Source organism: Talpa europaea, assembly GCF_964194135.1.
Source record: "Talpa europaea genome assembly, chromosome: 4".
NCBI lineage: Eukaryota > Metazoa > Chordata > Mammalia > Eulipotyphla > Talpidae > Talpa > Talpa europaea.
This window is the reverse complement of record NC_140070.1, coordinates 110,862,402-110,878,721: the sequence shown is the minus strand read 5'-3', so window position 1 is coordinate 110,878,721 and position 16,320 is coordinate 110,862,402. Positions and strand designations below refer to the sequence as shown.

Here is a 16,320-nt window from a genome sequence, read left to right as displayed (position 1 = left end):
AATTGCTAGATCATATGTTAGACCTATTTTTAATCTTTTCAGAAACCTCCACATTGTTTTCCATAGGGGCAGGGCCAGATTGTAATCCCACCCATATGATGATTCCTCTTTATCCATATCTTGCTAACATTTGTTGTTTCTGGACTTTTTGATATGGGCCATTTTACAAGTATAAGATGGTATCTCATTATGGTTTTGATTTGCATTTCTCTGATGGTAAGTGATGATAGGTATTTTTTCATGTGCCTACTGATCATCTCTATGTCTTTGGACAAGTGCTTATTTGGCTATTTTGTCCATTTTTTTATTGTCATTTTTCTTGTGGTGAGTTTTATCGTTATCTGTAGATCTTGGATATTAGCCCTTTTGTCAGATGCCTGTTGTGCAAATGCTTGCCCTTACTCACTAGGTCTCTGCTAGAGGCATGACCCTTAATTAGCTAGTTAGGCTGTGAAATTTTCTCTACAGTTACTGTGTTGCTACCAGTGGAGGTGGTCTCATGAGCCTCCGGTGAAGACTATGCCTGGCATGTTATACCTTATAGGAAGCCTCAGGTGGCATGATCAGTAAAACCTAACACTGGCAGGTGAACGCAACAGACAATGAGGTTTGCTTGCTAGCTGGCTATATTCGGGGAGCTCTGCATAGTGCTTTCTGGCCATAGGGGTGTGACTTTCTTCCTAAAAGTCTGATGGGAGACAGCAAGTGTCTGAGCTTACTTCCCAGGGGTGGGTAGAGCTCTTATAAGGGATTTTTCTCTTAGGGTCTAGTAGTATGGGGGTGGGCTCCAAGATGAATCCACCTGCACTGTTATCAGCAAGGTTGCTAGAAGTTGCCAAAGTAGTACTTGCTGGTACCCAGATCATTCAGTAATGCTTCTTGTCTCCAAGGTTAATGCTGTAAAGATTATTTCTCATATTCCCTCCCTAATGGAAATTTTCAGAGCAATGTATCCATGACAGGTTGAGTCTGCTTACAGGTGTATTAAAGACTGATTTTCAGTCTTCACTATTTCTCATTAATTAAAACTATTGTAAAAATTTGGAGTGAGGGTAATTTATGGGTTAAAGACTCCTCATGATCATTAAAAGCAAGAAAAGGAAAGACTAAGTCTAACAATAAGGTGCTGTACTCCCAAAGGAAGCTGAAATTGCTGGAGTGCACATACAGCTCCACCAACAGAGGGTGCCATGGGTAGTACTATGCAGATGCCACTTTGAGGTTCCAGCCACAATGACTCCCCTGTGGGCCAGGAATGAGAGAAGACTGACTCTGTGGCTTCTGTGAGGTGACAACTCTCTGGAGATCAAAATGAAAGAAGGGTGTGTTTTGGCCTTTTGCCTGATTGTAATGAGGGATTCTGACTTCTCACTGTACCATCATTAAATGGCTTCTCCTGCTCTCAGCTTTAGAGTGCCTGGAAAGCCCTAGGGTACATTACTTTTAGAAAACTCCAAATTATGGATCTCCGATCCTGGGCTTCATCCCAGAGGGGCGAGTTATTGAGTATTAAAGACTCTCTAGAAATTAGTTGAAATGAGAAATTACCTTGAAACACCCTTTCTATGCCTTATTATTTCAGATTATAGACCTGAAGTAGAGATGAGAATAAAAAAACATCTGCTGTGTCCCTGAAAAAAAGTATTATTTAACCCTTGATCTCCAAAGTAAGAGGATAGAATGCTTCAAATGCATAAGGAATGTTCTAGGCACCATAAATATTCTTTCTTCAACTGTTGTACTTCCCTTAGAGTTATACTTAAACAGGTGGCAGGAAAGACAGTAATGCCTATACTTGAACAGGTATTAACTATGTCCAGCACAAAGGGAAGAAGAGAGAATCTTCATGAGTATTGTGTATGAGCTACTACTTAATTTCTTTATATTAGTCACAGTACTTGAGAGAGTTGTTTCCCTTTAACCTGCCTCTTTTTGTTTAATAAGGATGTTTTGTTTATTAATTATTTTATTTTATATAATCCTTACATCATTTTTCATTTTTTGCATAATGCATAATTTTCATTCTGGTTATATTCCCCATACAATTTCCTCCCCCTTTTTCTGACCCTAATCCCTCTTCTCCTCCCCCCACCCCCAATGTAGTGTGTTTCTGGTCTATAGTTGCTTGTTGATTTTGATTTTTACTTTACTGCAATTAGTCTTTTTCCTGGTCCCTTATTTAGGTTTTCTAAATTCCTGCTATGAGTGAGACCATCGGGTATTTTTCTTTTTCTTTCTGGGCTTATTTTGCTGAGCATGATCCCTTCCAACTCCATCCATGTGACAATGAGTAGCCAACCCTTCCATCTTACTGTTTCTATCCCAAATTTTTGCAATAGTTTTCAATCTATAGTCCTGACTTAAGATAGTCCAACTTATGACTTTTGACTTCACAATGGTGCAAAAGCAACATGGCTTCAGTAGAAATCATACTTTGAATTTTGAATTTTGATTTTTCTCAGAGATAAGAGTATATGCTTAGATACTCTCTGATGATGCTGTCAGCTTCCTGTCAGTGTGTGGTCACAAGAGTAAATAACCAATACTCCACAGCCTTTTTCATTTTAGTACAGGATTCAATAAAGTATATATAGTACTAAGCTTTGTGTTAGATGACTTAATTGTAGGCTCATATAACTGTTCTGACTAGTTGAAGGAGGGTGAGATCTAGCTCTGATGTTCAATAAGTTAAGTATACTAAATTTTTTTTATTTAGGATATTTTCAATTTACAATGCATTTATCTGGACATAACCCTATTGTACATATAAGAAATTTATATATAATTCTCTTCTTTGAAATGATAGAGGATGAATGAGGTCTCTTTCAGTAAATGAAATTAAGAGTGACTTGAACCCTAGAATACTCCAGAAGAGCAGATGAAGGTGAACTAAGATTTAAGATGTCCCTATGTACTTCTAAGCCTTTACCTCTGAGGCTGTAACAGAAATCAGACTGTAAGTACAAGTGTAGTTATTGTGTAATGACTTAGAAAAAGAACTAGACCTAAAATCAGAACAGGGTTTACTGTGGGCCTCACTACTTATACCTAGAGTCAATTTTCTCATCTATAAAGTGGGAATTAAGATACCTCCCTCATTCAGATATGATGTTTCCAATGACCTTGTACTTATAACACCCATATTTAGAGTAAGTGAGGTTTAGGTGAAGTTTTCTCCAAGAAAAAAAAAAAAATCCTGTGAGGAAGCTAAATAATATTTAGGTTATCCATTCACATAGCACATGGCCTGATAATCAAATCTCAAATGATTTTCTCTCAATAATTACCTTACCTTTAGGGAAATATGATCAATATAGTGAACTCAGGGAAAATCTGTTCACAATTTTCCTAATTTCTTGTGATATAACTACAACCAGAGTGGAACATTTTACTAAGACTTTATTCAATTAGGGGGATTACGGACATGAAGGACAAGGAGAATGTCATGGAACTGGAAAACATTGTATGGCATATAGTATGCTGCTGTTTGAGTTCACAATGACTGTTCTATCTTCATTTCTGTCATGCTTTTGCATGGCGTGCATGATCTTAACACCATTCCTGAATCCATTCGAAATCAGTCTTCCTTGAGATCCCAAACCAGATTTTGAGAGTATTGCTTGAGCATCTAGATCTACTTATATCTGAAGAATAAACTTTTTGATCATGAAAGCTAATTATTCCCTTGTTTTGATTGAACATGCTTAAGTCATGTTTCTCTTGTTTATAACCATGTTAGTTCAAATACATATTTCATCTTTATTTCTTCTGCAGAGCCAGACACAGGTTTTATCTGTTCAATAAATGCCTCAATTATTAAACATACCATTTTTGGAAATAAAATGTCTTTTCTATCACATAAAATTTATGGCAGAAATAAGTAAAGAAAAAGTTTTCTTAGTTCATTGAAACATTAAAAAATTGTTTCTAAAATAAGTGCATAAAATAAGATTGTTTTGTCACATATTTATTAGACATAAATTCATCACAAAATTACTCTTACATATAATTAGAAATATTTTAAATCACAAACAAATCATAATTATTTAATATATTAAGGGTTAAATTGAATTTTACATTTATAGAATATCCAATGTAGGAATTACAAGCAGTCTGGTAATGTTCATATAACAGAAAAATGTCGGTAAAAATTTGAAAAACGTGTTAAGAAATAGAATTATACCATATAACTATAACTTATAAACCAGTTTTATTTGATTTAGTGAAAATAAAGAATAGGTGGTGCATTTTAGCTTTATTGAATGTCAATCATTTGGTAAGATAAAAATAGGAAAATAGTGTGTCTCAACTTTACAGGCAAGAAATAAATTTATCAAAAATATCACTAGATCTATTAGCTCTATACTTTCTTATGCACCTGTGATATAGAATTGTCATTGAATTAATTTGTCACACTTTTTAAAAATATTTCTACTTTCTTGAAATAGATCAAATAGAGCAATTCTTTCTATTGATCCATGGGGCTTCTTTTCTTCAATTTTCCTAAATTATAATTTAGCAATACTGCAGAATCAAACAATTCCATTTACGAAATGTCACCTGCAAAAGTGAGACTTTCCAATTGCATTTGTCTTCTAAATAATAATAAGATAGGAGTATGATTTATTTTCAGATGATCAGAGGACACAGAATTATCATGAAATTTCAAAATATTGATACTGGATTCTAACTTTTTTGTGAGGTTAGAAAAGAGACTCTGTAGACCACTTAACATCTGAAAGCCTCATTAATGAATCCCTGAGAAGGGAAAGAGCTCTTAAGCCCCAAAAGCTGATGGCATTAGTCTGGCCATATTCATTATCTAGAAGAGGTACAAATCAACAAGATTATGGTTAAAATCTAGGAGAAGAAAATCTACTATTAGAACGTGTTATGCACAATATAAAAATATTCATCACAATCACAAAAGTATTCAATTTTTATTTCTTAGATTAGTAAACATTAACTACTTTCACTGGAGGGGCATGGTAAAATCATAAAAGGTCCTATTCTCAGATGAGAGAAATTGCCAGTTTCTCAAACATCCACAAAATAATTTTCTATCTACAATACAATGAATATCAAATGTCTGTAGATATGATTGGTAAAAGGAAGTGGTAATATTCTCCCAAGTCATCCATGATGTCAGTAAATTATCATAACTTAACATAAGTGTGTTGCAATTTTTTTAAACCAGGCTAAGACCAACTTTTCACTTATTACAATTAGTGGCTTTATTTTACATACCAAATGCATTGTGCTAAGTCTAGTTATTTGCTGTTGGTACATAACATGCAAAGCACATGAAAAATGAAAAATAAGCATTTGTTGACTGATCAATTTTGTTTTACAGCTTGATGATTAAGACTTTCAAAATAATTGTGTTGTTTTCTTGACTCCAGATCTATTAAAGTACAATCAATTCTGATCTTAAATTTATTATTTTAAAAAAGAGATAAATTTTATCCACCAGTGGCACAGATTCTAGAATATCAAAGCTACTGTTGTGTATGTGATCTTGTTTGAAAAAATAGAAAGTGTTCTATCTCTTTGTACATCATAAAAAATAATCCCAATAATAATATTAACATCTTGGATTATACTTCATGAATTTATACAAAATTAAATGGTAACAAAAATTTGTAAAATAGATTATTTGCTCACATCACCAAAATAAAGCAAAAATGAAACAGCAACAGGTATGAAGGGCATATCTGAATTACAAAGATTTTGTAAGAGCACAGGAACACTCTCGGACTGATTGTACATGGTGACTTATTTAGGGATGGGGAAAGGAAAATGCAAAAAGCATTCAATAGATTTTATCATTAACTTATGGTCCTAAAAAACATAGGTATATATCTTTGATATGTGAATTATTCTGGGAAGAGTAAAGAACTTGGAGGATGGGGAAAAAGAACTAACATGAGTGTTAACATACATTTATTTTATTTATAAAAAAAATTGATGTCAAGGCGCAGAGGTTAAAAACAGTGCTCATCAAGCTATTGCCAGCCACTGCAGTACTAGTTCAATCCCCAGCAGGCCAGGGAGCAGCCCACCTGGTGCCACCTCTCCTGTCTCACCCACTGCTCCCCTCAGCAGTGTATTTCAGTATATCTGCCTGTTCTGCTCCCCACTCTCTCTGGTGAATCCTTTCACTCCCCACATCTCTGGCATATACCCCAGTTCCTATATTCATAAATAAATAACTCAAAAAATTTTGATGTCAGCATTTGTCATAAATCTATACACACTTATTTATTTATTGCCAGTTTCTCAAACATCCACAAAATAATTTTCTATCTACAATACAATGAATATCAAATGTCTGTAGATATGATTGGTAAAAGGAAGTGGTAATATTCTCCCAAGTCATCCATGATGTCAGTAAATTATTTAAAAATTAATATGTTCCTTTTTTAAATTTTTTTAAAGATTTATTTATTTATTTATACAAGCAAAGGGTACAGTCAGAAGTGCAGGTGAGAGAATTCACCAGAGCCAGAGCAGGGAGCAGAATAGGCAGACTGACGAAATACACTGCTGAGGGGAGCAGCGGGCAGCAGGAGAAGTCTGCACGCCACGTGGGACCCTAGCCTGGCAGCCGGGGATCTAACCGGCAGCGCTGCAGAGGCTGCAGGCAGCTTTGCAACCCAGGGCTCAACCGCTGCACCATAGTGGAAGCCCTGTTCCAATTTTTTGATGTGAGTTGTTTTCACACAGCTAGATTCAAATAATCTGCAAGTGGACTTAGATTAGAAAAAGAATACTGTGATCAGAGGAATGGTTTCTAGTGTTAACTGCAAATAGCTTACTGTTTTTTTAATTACTTATAAAATTTATTAATTAGTATCTGTAGTGCCTATCAAATCCAAAGAGAATAGGGACCAAGATGGCAGTGTGGAAGATGATGGGACTCAGCCTCACTTTGAATTGACTAGCGATTAGCACTAGCCACAAAGTATAGTTAGTGATTATCTAGTCCACCTCCTATATTCTGCAGCTGGGAAAACTGAAGCTTCATACCAGGGAAGTAGCTTTCTAAACGTGATAGCTCATGATTAACTATAGAGTGGCCATAGTCTCAAGTTGTTCACATTTATCACCTCCCCACAGTGTCTGGTATAGAGGCACTCTACAAATATGTTGGGTGGATCAATGAATGAAAAAAATGAATACGTGAAAAAGACTGGATGAATGAGAAAATGGCAGAGCTAGAATAGACTCCACTCTCAGGAATAGAAGTCTGGTCAGCATCTGGGTAGATTAAGATGATAATTGTTCTATTACAAGTCCCTCAAAATCATTCTTGTTTGGGCCATGTTGGTTAAGGAGTCAATGTCGGATACCTAGAGAAAATGATACATTTTGGGATATTTGGAAGTAATTTTAATTCTCTTTAATCTTTTAAGTTATTGATTAGAGGTAGAGTTACAGCTATTTGAAGAGACTATCAACTCCACCTGGGAAACTCAACTTACTGAACTGTCCTGGCTACAATATTCACATCTACATTCAGTCTTCAGGAATGTTGATAGGCAAAGACACCCATTTCTATCCCACCCCCAACTATTAGAACACTTCTAACCAGTATGGTGAGCAATAATAAACCCTCATTCTAAAGACAGTTTTCAAAAACAAAGAACAAGAGAGAGATAAAAGTGAAAGGATGAAAACTGTGAACATGTAAACTGTTTAACAAAAGAACTATTAGATTTTCTATAATTGGAACAATATATGTAGGTCTCAAAGGAATATACAGGCAACTGGAAAATACCTTTTCAAGTATAGGGCAAAGGCAGGAAGTCAACAGCAGGTGTTGGTGTGTAAACAAATCAAATTCAGGTGAAAGAAGATCAGGCATGTTTCACTATGGATTCTTGGAAGTCATTCCCTGCAGATTTAAGCACGTAATTACATTTGACATTTAAAGTGACAGGAGACAGTCTGCGCAATAATTTTGTATTCCACACATTTGATTCAAGTGCAACTGAGGTCTTTGTAAACAAAGTTCATGGCAGTCCTTTGTAATAGAATAAGGGTCACTAAGACTGCTTAGGGACCCAGGTAAACTTCCAGCCTCCCTCCTCATCTCGACGAACAAAGGCTTGACCCTGGTGGAAGGAATGAGTTTTCACATTACAGTGAGGGCTCAGGGATGTGGAAAAGGCCATCTCTGTTTTATTGGGTGACACATCAGAAGTATAGTAAGGAAGCGTTTGCAGCCCTCCTGGGGGATTTGAAAGTTGAGAAAGGAAGTGAAAATCTTCCCTCTGGCTGGCAGTGCTGTGCAAGGGGGTTGTTCTATCATCTCCATAGTCATTTGGCAGATTTTCCCTGGGAATATTTTCATAATCAACTATATCACTGGGAAACTGGGGAAATGTGCTGGTGATTCTTCTGGAATGAGAGGAGAGGGCACTGTAGTTAGCTGATAAGGTGTCATCAATGGTATTGAGGTCTTTTAACCCAAGCGTTTGAAGGACCCAGGGATCTACAGGGGGCCCAGATTGTTCTTCACATTTAGCAAATTCACTAGAGAGGTTTCTCTTGGCATTTTTGCAATAGGGAATCTCAGGAGGAAAATATCTTTGCTCTTTGGGTTTCCTCTTCCCCTTTCTGAATTTGCCACATGCCTTGGAGAACTCATCTGATGACAGCAATTTCTGAGGAAGTAATATTTGGAAACATACACAGTCAGATAATCAACCACAATCATTTTCTTTGCTTTTGTCTAATTGCACCTCCTTCAACTATTTATTAATCATCTTAATTCTTTAGAAAACTTGATTACATTCTCACACATACACAATACAGTAAAACTGTTTGCATTAACTTCTGCTTAAAATTTGAAATCTATGATGGCAAGTTACCAAATAGAATCTCCAGTTCATATTTTTTTACTAGTCACTTAGAAGTTGTGTGAAGTAAATGATGTTTTTATAATTTTGATTCAAGAATATTATAACAATAATAAAAACTATCATATATTGGGCACTTGTGATATACAGGATCTCATTTTATATAAATACTATTTAAAACTCCTTTAAAGAGTAAACTGAGCAGATTCATATTAGAGAATTGTTAAGGTTCATACAACCAAGAAGTAAACCTAAATCATCTGAATCTAAAGACAACCACTGATTGAAAGACCATGTAACACCACTTTCTCTCATTTCATTTACTTTCACAGCACTCTCATATGACATGTACGGTAGTCTAAATCTTGCTAAATTGAGAATGAGAGAGAAAACTGCTTAAATAGTGTCACTAATTTTTAATAAATGTCCCTCCCCCCCATTTTTTTTTACAAGATAATGACTGGAAATTAGAGTCCAGTTAATAACCATGAGATGCACTCCTTTTTTTTTTCTTTATAAAACTAAATGAATTGCAAAGATGTCAAATCCATTCTTCTTTTTTTCTCTGAAGTATTGTATCTGGTAAATGCAGTAGGAAGCATCATCACATTTAGAGGAAATATCAAATGATGTAGGGTGGCTAGAAGCAAGGTAAAGATTAATGATAGAAGCAATAATGATGACAGAATGGCAAACAGATGACAAAAATAAAAACTCAAAGAAAGAAAAAAAGAACAAAAAGGGACAAAGGGCAAGTGAATTATCTTTGTGTTAGAAATAGTTCATTTTTAAAGTATAAGGGGAAATGTTCACTAAAAGGTAATGTTTAATAAACTTATTGCAGTGATTATTTAAAAATATGTACAAATATTGAATCATGCTGAAACCAATATAATGCTATATGTCAATTCTTTCTCTTTCTATAAACACACATACACACACATATACACACACACACACACAAACACACCACCCCAGAGATCTGGGTTCCAGTCACATTCATAGCATTTTCAATTGGGGTAATTCTTGAAGGCTCTTTTAGCCCATCCATTTACAAATGAAGGTAACTGAGGCCTTCATTGACAAGTGATTGATCTAGCTAAAGTTAAACAGATAATTAAAAGACCAGAATATCTCTCAGATCTTTTCCCACACTCCAGTTTTCCATCCAACTCTGTCCTTTGATGAACATTTATTAGCTTAGCAATTCCCTTGACTTGCTTTTGATTCTTAATCCATTCCTTTTGTAATGTATGGATAAATTCTGCAATCTAGATACTTCAGAGGAATGAGACACAAAAATGTTTGTGAAATTGCTATATTTCCTTCAGAAAAATTCATCCACTCTATAAGTGCATATCAAGGCACATTGTTTAGCAGATTTGCTATGTTTAATCAGAGTTTACCCAAATGACCTCTTTTCTCAAATGTTCTGTCCTGATAAAGGGGATGGTTACATACCTTGGCCTTTTCTTCAAGACATTTAACTAGAGCAGAATTCAGGTATTGTCTGAGATGATTATTCTCTTCATGTAACCTAGCAAGTTCTTCTTCCTTCTGCACCAGTGTATCTTGGAGCTGCAAAAAGCAGACAATGGGGAAGGCTACTCTACTATATTGACTTTGTAACCTTATAATAATGCCACTGATCCTTAACCTGCTTAAACTAGATTATTTTTCTGTTTGTTTTATGAAATAAACCTCAGGGAGCCCTAGTCCTCAGAGGCCTAAATACAATCTACACCCACCTACCACCTGATTGTTCAGTTTTGTGCTTTGAATATTTTTTATTCACAGCAAGGTATTTGAAGAGATTATATGACTTTTAAAATTGTAACCACAAGGGAATTGGGAAAGTATGTAGGAAAATGAGCTGAGTGCAACTGTTTAAATATAGAAAAAGTTGTTTAGAAAGATTTTGCTTGGTTCCTTCCTTGCACATTAAAGAAAAAAAGAAAAAGAAAAAGAGGTGGGTTGGCTTTTCTCAGTCTCAAATTGATCTGTCTGTATGACCACTTGATTAAATTACTCTTTCAGGAATAGCAACAAATAAAAAGTGGAAAATGAAACAATCTTTGAAAAAACTTTTATAATGATCATCCCTTCCAAGTGATAAACTAGGTTGATGGTTTAAAACTATCACCCTCATTATATATCATTTTGATCCTACTAATAGCCTTCTGTGGTAGGTAACACAAACATTCTAAGCCCACAGGAAAGGAAAAGGAAGATCTAAGGGTCATACAGCTCAAATATATAAAGGGCTTGACTACAGATCTTCCTACAGTTTGTTGGTTGTTGTTATTGTGAGGATTTTTTTCTGTGATACAGATTCGTTAACTTTGCTCTTTCTGTGGGCATATATCACCTGAAAGTAGACTTCTGAATTTTGCAAAGGAAAAGAAGCACTGAGACATTAAGGGATGACCTCAAGAATGGACTGCATGGGACATGTCCAGTCTGAGGTGTGTGATGGTCCACACATACCTGCTTGTTTCTATAGAGCTGAGAGGAAAGCTGAGCCTCTTCCCATGAACATGAGTTAGGAACCGGGAAATTCAAGTCACCGGATGATTCTGTGTGACAATACCGAATGGAAAACCAAAAATAAACACTTGAAGTTTGTATGCAATAAAGAACTCACCCAAGGATTTCAGAAAGTTTAATAGGTTCAGTTACCTTTCTAAAAATAGCAATTGCCTCCACATATGAAAACAAAATATCTAAAGCTTTCAGAAGAGGTCAGCACATTATGAAAGACAAATATTTATGGAGTATATGCCAATGTGACTACTGCAGAGGTGACAATCCTCCTTAATAAGTATATTATTACTGTCAAATTTTATAAAAACTGTTCCATATACATAATTTACTCACTCACGTAATAGAGATTCTCTCCCCAATCTGTAAAGCAATGCAATTTCACCATTTTTCAAGTCTTTATCTTATATTTTCTAAGCTTTAGTCTTTGATAGTATAGTGTTTGACTGTAGAATCAAATCCTATTTTGTAATGGTATCATTTCATTTCTCCCCAGAGAAAAGTCTCTGCTTGCCTGCCTGTCAGTAAATCTGACAGAGGTCTAAAGCTAGTACTTTCAATCTTAAAATAAATTTAACCTTCTTTGAAGACCTTTACTAAAACCTCAAGTCTTTTTCCCAGTCTCATGTATTTTGAATGCTATTGTCTGGATGTCTTCTATACTTTTTCAAACTGCTTTTTTCCATATTTAATTGAACACTATACCTGACAATAATTGCATGGGTATGCTAACTTGGCATACTTTTTACTTTCTTTTCTTGGTCCATGAAAGTTATGACTCTTGCCCTCTTCTGCTTAAACTGAAATATTTCTGAAATGTTTTTATTAAAGTGAAATGATGTCTAAAGAGAACAAGATTTTATACAGTTTTATTTCAGATTCTTAGGCATTCTGTTTTCTCTATTGTTTATTGTGGGGAGTTAAAATTGAACATCCTTTCTGACATATCACTATATTTCAATATTTTAATGTTTTTTTCATTTACTTGTATGTTTTCTTAAATCCAAAAAAAAAAATCATGAGGCAGAACAGTATAGATATTAAATTTGGAGATATCTGAGAGTTTTTCCAGAAATTTGACTATTTATATAGGAATTCCTTTAATATTTATAAATACCATTTACTAAGCCCCATATCCAAATTAATATGTAATTTTCCAGCTATGGTATATACCCCTTCAAGTTGAAGCTTTCTTTGTGAAAAAAAGAACCACCTTTTCTACTTATAAGAGCGTTCATAGAATTTATTCTATGAAACAAAATACTGAGTATCCCTCCTTTTTATTCTCTTATACCCAGGGAAACTTTCCTGAATTCCAGCAGAAATGATCCAACTACAATCCTGACTCCAAAAGCATCTTGCTAATGTTGTATATAAAACTTTGAGCCAGATCCAAACTCCTTCATTGAGTCTGTAATTTCCAAGAACCCTTATGTGTAAGGAAAAATACATATTGCCCACTGGGCAGTAGAATCCCACTGTCACTATTTGGCAAAAAAGCAGGTTATTTCAGTTGTAAAATGCAGGCATTTTTGGGCTTTCTTATACTTTCCATATCACACCTTTTTCTACACAGATCCAGTCCATGATGCTTTGCAAGTATAGGTGCTGGAAAAGAACTCCAGATCTACCAGGAAAGCAGAAGAGCAGAACTTACCCTGTGCCTGTGGTGCTTGTTGGGGCTCTCTGTTGTCCAGGAGACCAGCAGACCAAAAAGAGACCCAAGTCTCCGTGGAAACGTCAACACTAGATTCTGACGTTGTAGTGGAATACGGGCAATTATAGCTCTGGCCTCCTTCAAAGTACTGATCTTGGCAAGGCAGAATGGTGTTCTGTGAAATTCAGTATGGGGCGGGAGGGGTGGTCAGTGAGAGACAGGATGATAGGAATTTGGAGAAGAAATGGGTAGGAAGAAGATGCAAAAATTACATGCAGTGAATCAAAACTAATGAAATATAGATCCAGATTATTGTTGAATGGTCAAATCATACTTACTAAAAGAAAATCATTTGCTTGGAATACCTATTACTTTCCTTATGTCCTCTAAGCGAAAACAGGCTTGTATTGGATGGATTTGACTTGTAAATATCTTAGGCTAACTGGCATCTCGGTAAAATGAATCCTATGTAATAATTCAAAGACATAAGAACTACTTGACTTTTTCTAGAAATGTCTTAAGTATATTTATAATAACTTTGAACAGCAAAGACCCAGAATTCTGAGGCTAGAATGGACAGGACATCACATAGTTCCTGAAATATAAACTTGCTCCATTACTCCCTTCCTCCTTCTGGTTTTAAATGTGGATGAATGGTCTGAATGGTTGGTGTCTCTCTATCTCTCAATCTCTCTCTCTCTCTCTCTCTCTCTCTCTCTCTCTCACACACACACACACACACACACACAAACACTCACTTATTCATATTTTAGGAATAACTAAATTTAAAAAGTTTGCTCCTAATTCCAAACACAGGAATATAAAATTACTCCAAGTAAGCACATAATCAAAGCTGAAATAAGTTAGCAACGACAGCAAGCTCTGGCTCTCTCCATCATTAGGTCTCAGTGCCCTTCCAAAGTTATCTTGCCACCACTAATTGCCTGGCATGTATTCTCCACTGTGTTCCAAGCCAGTGAACACCTTCCTAGCCCTGACTCCTCAAACCTCAAACACACAATCTTTGCAAATGTGCAGGCAGGCACAGGTATGCAGCCCTTCGGGTTAATTTGTGTAACAGCCCATTCCTAATGATTTGCCAATGTTTAATCAGGTAAAAACCATTCATCTCCGCAAAGCCCAGCTTTGGATAAATTCCTTTGGACCACTACAAGTCTTTTGTTGACTTGAGGACTTTCTCAGCCATAACATAAACAGAGAGAAAACAAATAAGAAGAGAAAAAAAGTTAACTCAATTAAGGCACACTTTGTTAATGGTCTGGAAAGTTAAGTTTCAGATCCAGTTCTGATTCAAGCCCAGCTTGGGCAGCTCAGACCAAAGAAATTCAGCCAAAAGTTTATCAAGTGCTATTTTCTTTTATTCTAAAAGTATGTTTGCAGGCTCCTTCCCTGAGGTTATTATTGGAATCAGAGCTGAGCTATTATGCAATTGACACCTGAGAAGAAAACAAACCCCAAATACCCCTAGACTAGGTCAAGCCCAAGTGTTTGCAAATATGTGCATAATCTAGAGGAAGAGGTGACATGAAAAGAGAGTGCAGGTATAGAGGGAGAAAAAGAACAGACAGTTGAAATAACAGAGAAGGTAAAGGGATGAGAGGAGAGAGGCAGGGGTGTGTGTGTGTGTGTGTGTGTGTGTGTGTGAGAGAGAGAGAGAGAGAGAGAGAGAGAGAGATAGAGAGAGAGAGAGAGAGAGAGAGAGAGAGTAAAAGGGAAGGGAGGTGGGCTTTAGAGAAGACCTGTTTTAACTGGCAGGTAGCAGAGAGACACCCCACTCCACCCCACCCCACCCCACCTCCAGGTTTCCCCAGCAGAGTTGCTAACGCTAGCTCCTCACTTACCATCTTGCACTGGAAGAAGGCGCTGCAGAAATTGAGCCCACTTTTAATTTTTCAGTAAAGCAGGTGGGAGTTTTAAATGGGACTGAGGGAGGAGCTAGGAGAGGCGAGTTCTAATCTGCCCGAGCTCCGGGTGACGCCCGGGCTCCCGGCGAGCGCAGCCCTCTGATTTGGTGCGGGGCTGTCAAAATGGTGACGCGGGGCTGGAGGCTCAGCCGAAGCCAAAGTCACTAGCACTTCTGGCGAGTGCCGCGCCGGGACCAAGACCTGCAGGTCGCGGCCCCGGGCTGCGGGTCCTGGGGTAGGGACTGCGGCGCTCCGCCTCTGGGTGAGCAGCGCGGCTTCAAAACCCGCGCCTATGAGATTCGCCGCCGGCCAACTCGGCACCGCACGTCGGGGGCTGGCGGGGACCTCGCCGCGGGGTCCAATCCCGTGAACCCGGCTCCCGCCCCCGCAAGGCGCGAGGCTTTCAGGCGGAGCGGGTCGCACAATCCGCTTCGGTGTCAGGGTGTAGGGTCAGGAAAAATCAAAGTGGCATCTGAGGGTTCAGGACTGCGCTTGAGGGTGCTCGCACAACAGTCTCAGTTAGTAGTGCTCCTTTATATTTTCTGGTCACTTGATAAATAGCAATTTACTTTCTGGCTTTGCAAAGTGATTAGCTTTTTTAAAATTTTTAATTAGGTGGGTCTCATTTTCCCCAACTCCTGAAATGGATGCTTATTTTATTTTAAGATTTGTTTATGCATGCAAGAACTGGGGTACAGGCCAGAGGTGGGGTGGGGGTGAGAGGATTCCCCAGAGACAGAGTGGGGAGCAGAACAGGCAGACTGACTGAAATACACTGCTGAGGGGAGCAGTGGGCGAGACAGGAGAGGTCTGCTGTGCCATGTGGGTAGCTCCCTGGCCTGGGCTCAAACTAATGCTGTGGTGGCTGCTGATAGCTTGATAGAGCTGTCTTTAACCCCTGCACCACCAGGGAGGCTCTGAAATGGATTTTTAATATGGAGGCTACCTATAGCCAGTCTAGAATTTCAGCTTTAGAATTGTAATTTTTGTTTATTTTCTTCACTGTTGTCTCCCAATTGCCTGAACCAATCTAATAGGTAATAGGTGCTCAATGAGGAACAATTTAAGCTACAAATTTAAGAATGTAAAGTCTCTGTCTCTGTGTTAGACCTATCTTCACTACTATTATATAGAATAAATATTATAATTAAGAAAAATTAGTGTATGTTAGTATTTGCGATTCAAATATTTGAATTCCTTCATTTTTTTCTCCTGCATTTCATTTTCACAATTCCTACGTTGTTACATAGAAAGGAGAAAAAGGAGTAAGTCCCTCTTTAAAACTTTTAAAACTATTCATTTATCACTAATGGGTGGCTCCAGTTTCAACCAG

At 37.0% G+C, this 16,320-nt stretch overlaps 1 protein-coding gene across 1 annotated transcript; it reads right to left on the bottom strand.

Annotated features, from left to right (window-relative positions):
* Nucleotides 1-8,048: 8,048 nt before the first annotated feature.
* Nucleotides 8,049-14,927, bottom strand: GMNC (geminin coiled-coil domain containing; the record flags this gene model as incomplete). The annotated part of the gene is made up of 5 exons (XM_084232698.1): nucleotides 8,049-8,669; nucleotides 10,326-10,442; nucleotides 11,352-11,440; nucleotides 13,063-13,237; nucleotides 14,874-14,927. 5 exons carry the CDS (start codon nucleotides 14,925-14,927, stop codon nucleotides 8,049-8,051), a joined length of 1,056 nt encoding a protein of 351 aa, XP_084088824.1.
* Between the last annotated feature and the right edge of the window lie 1,393 nt (nucleotides 14,928-16,320).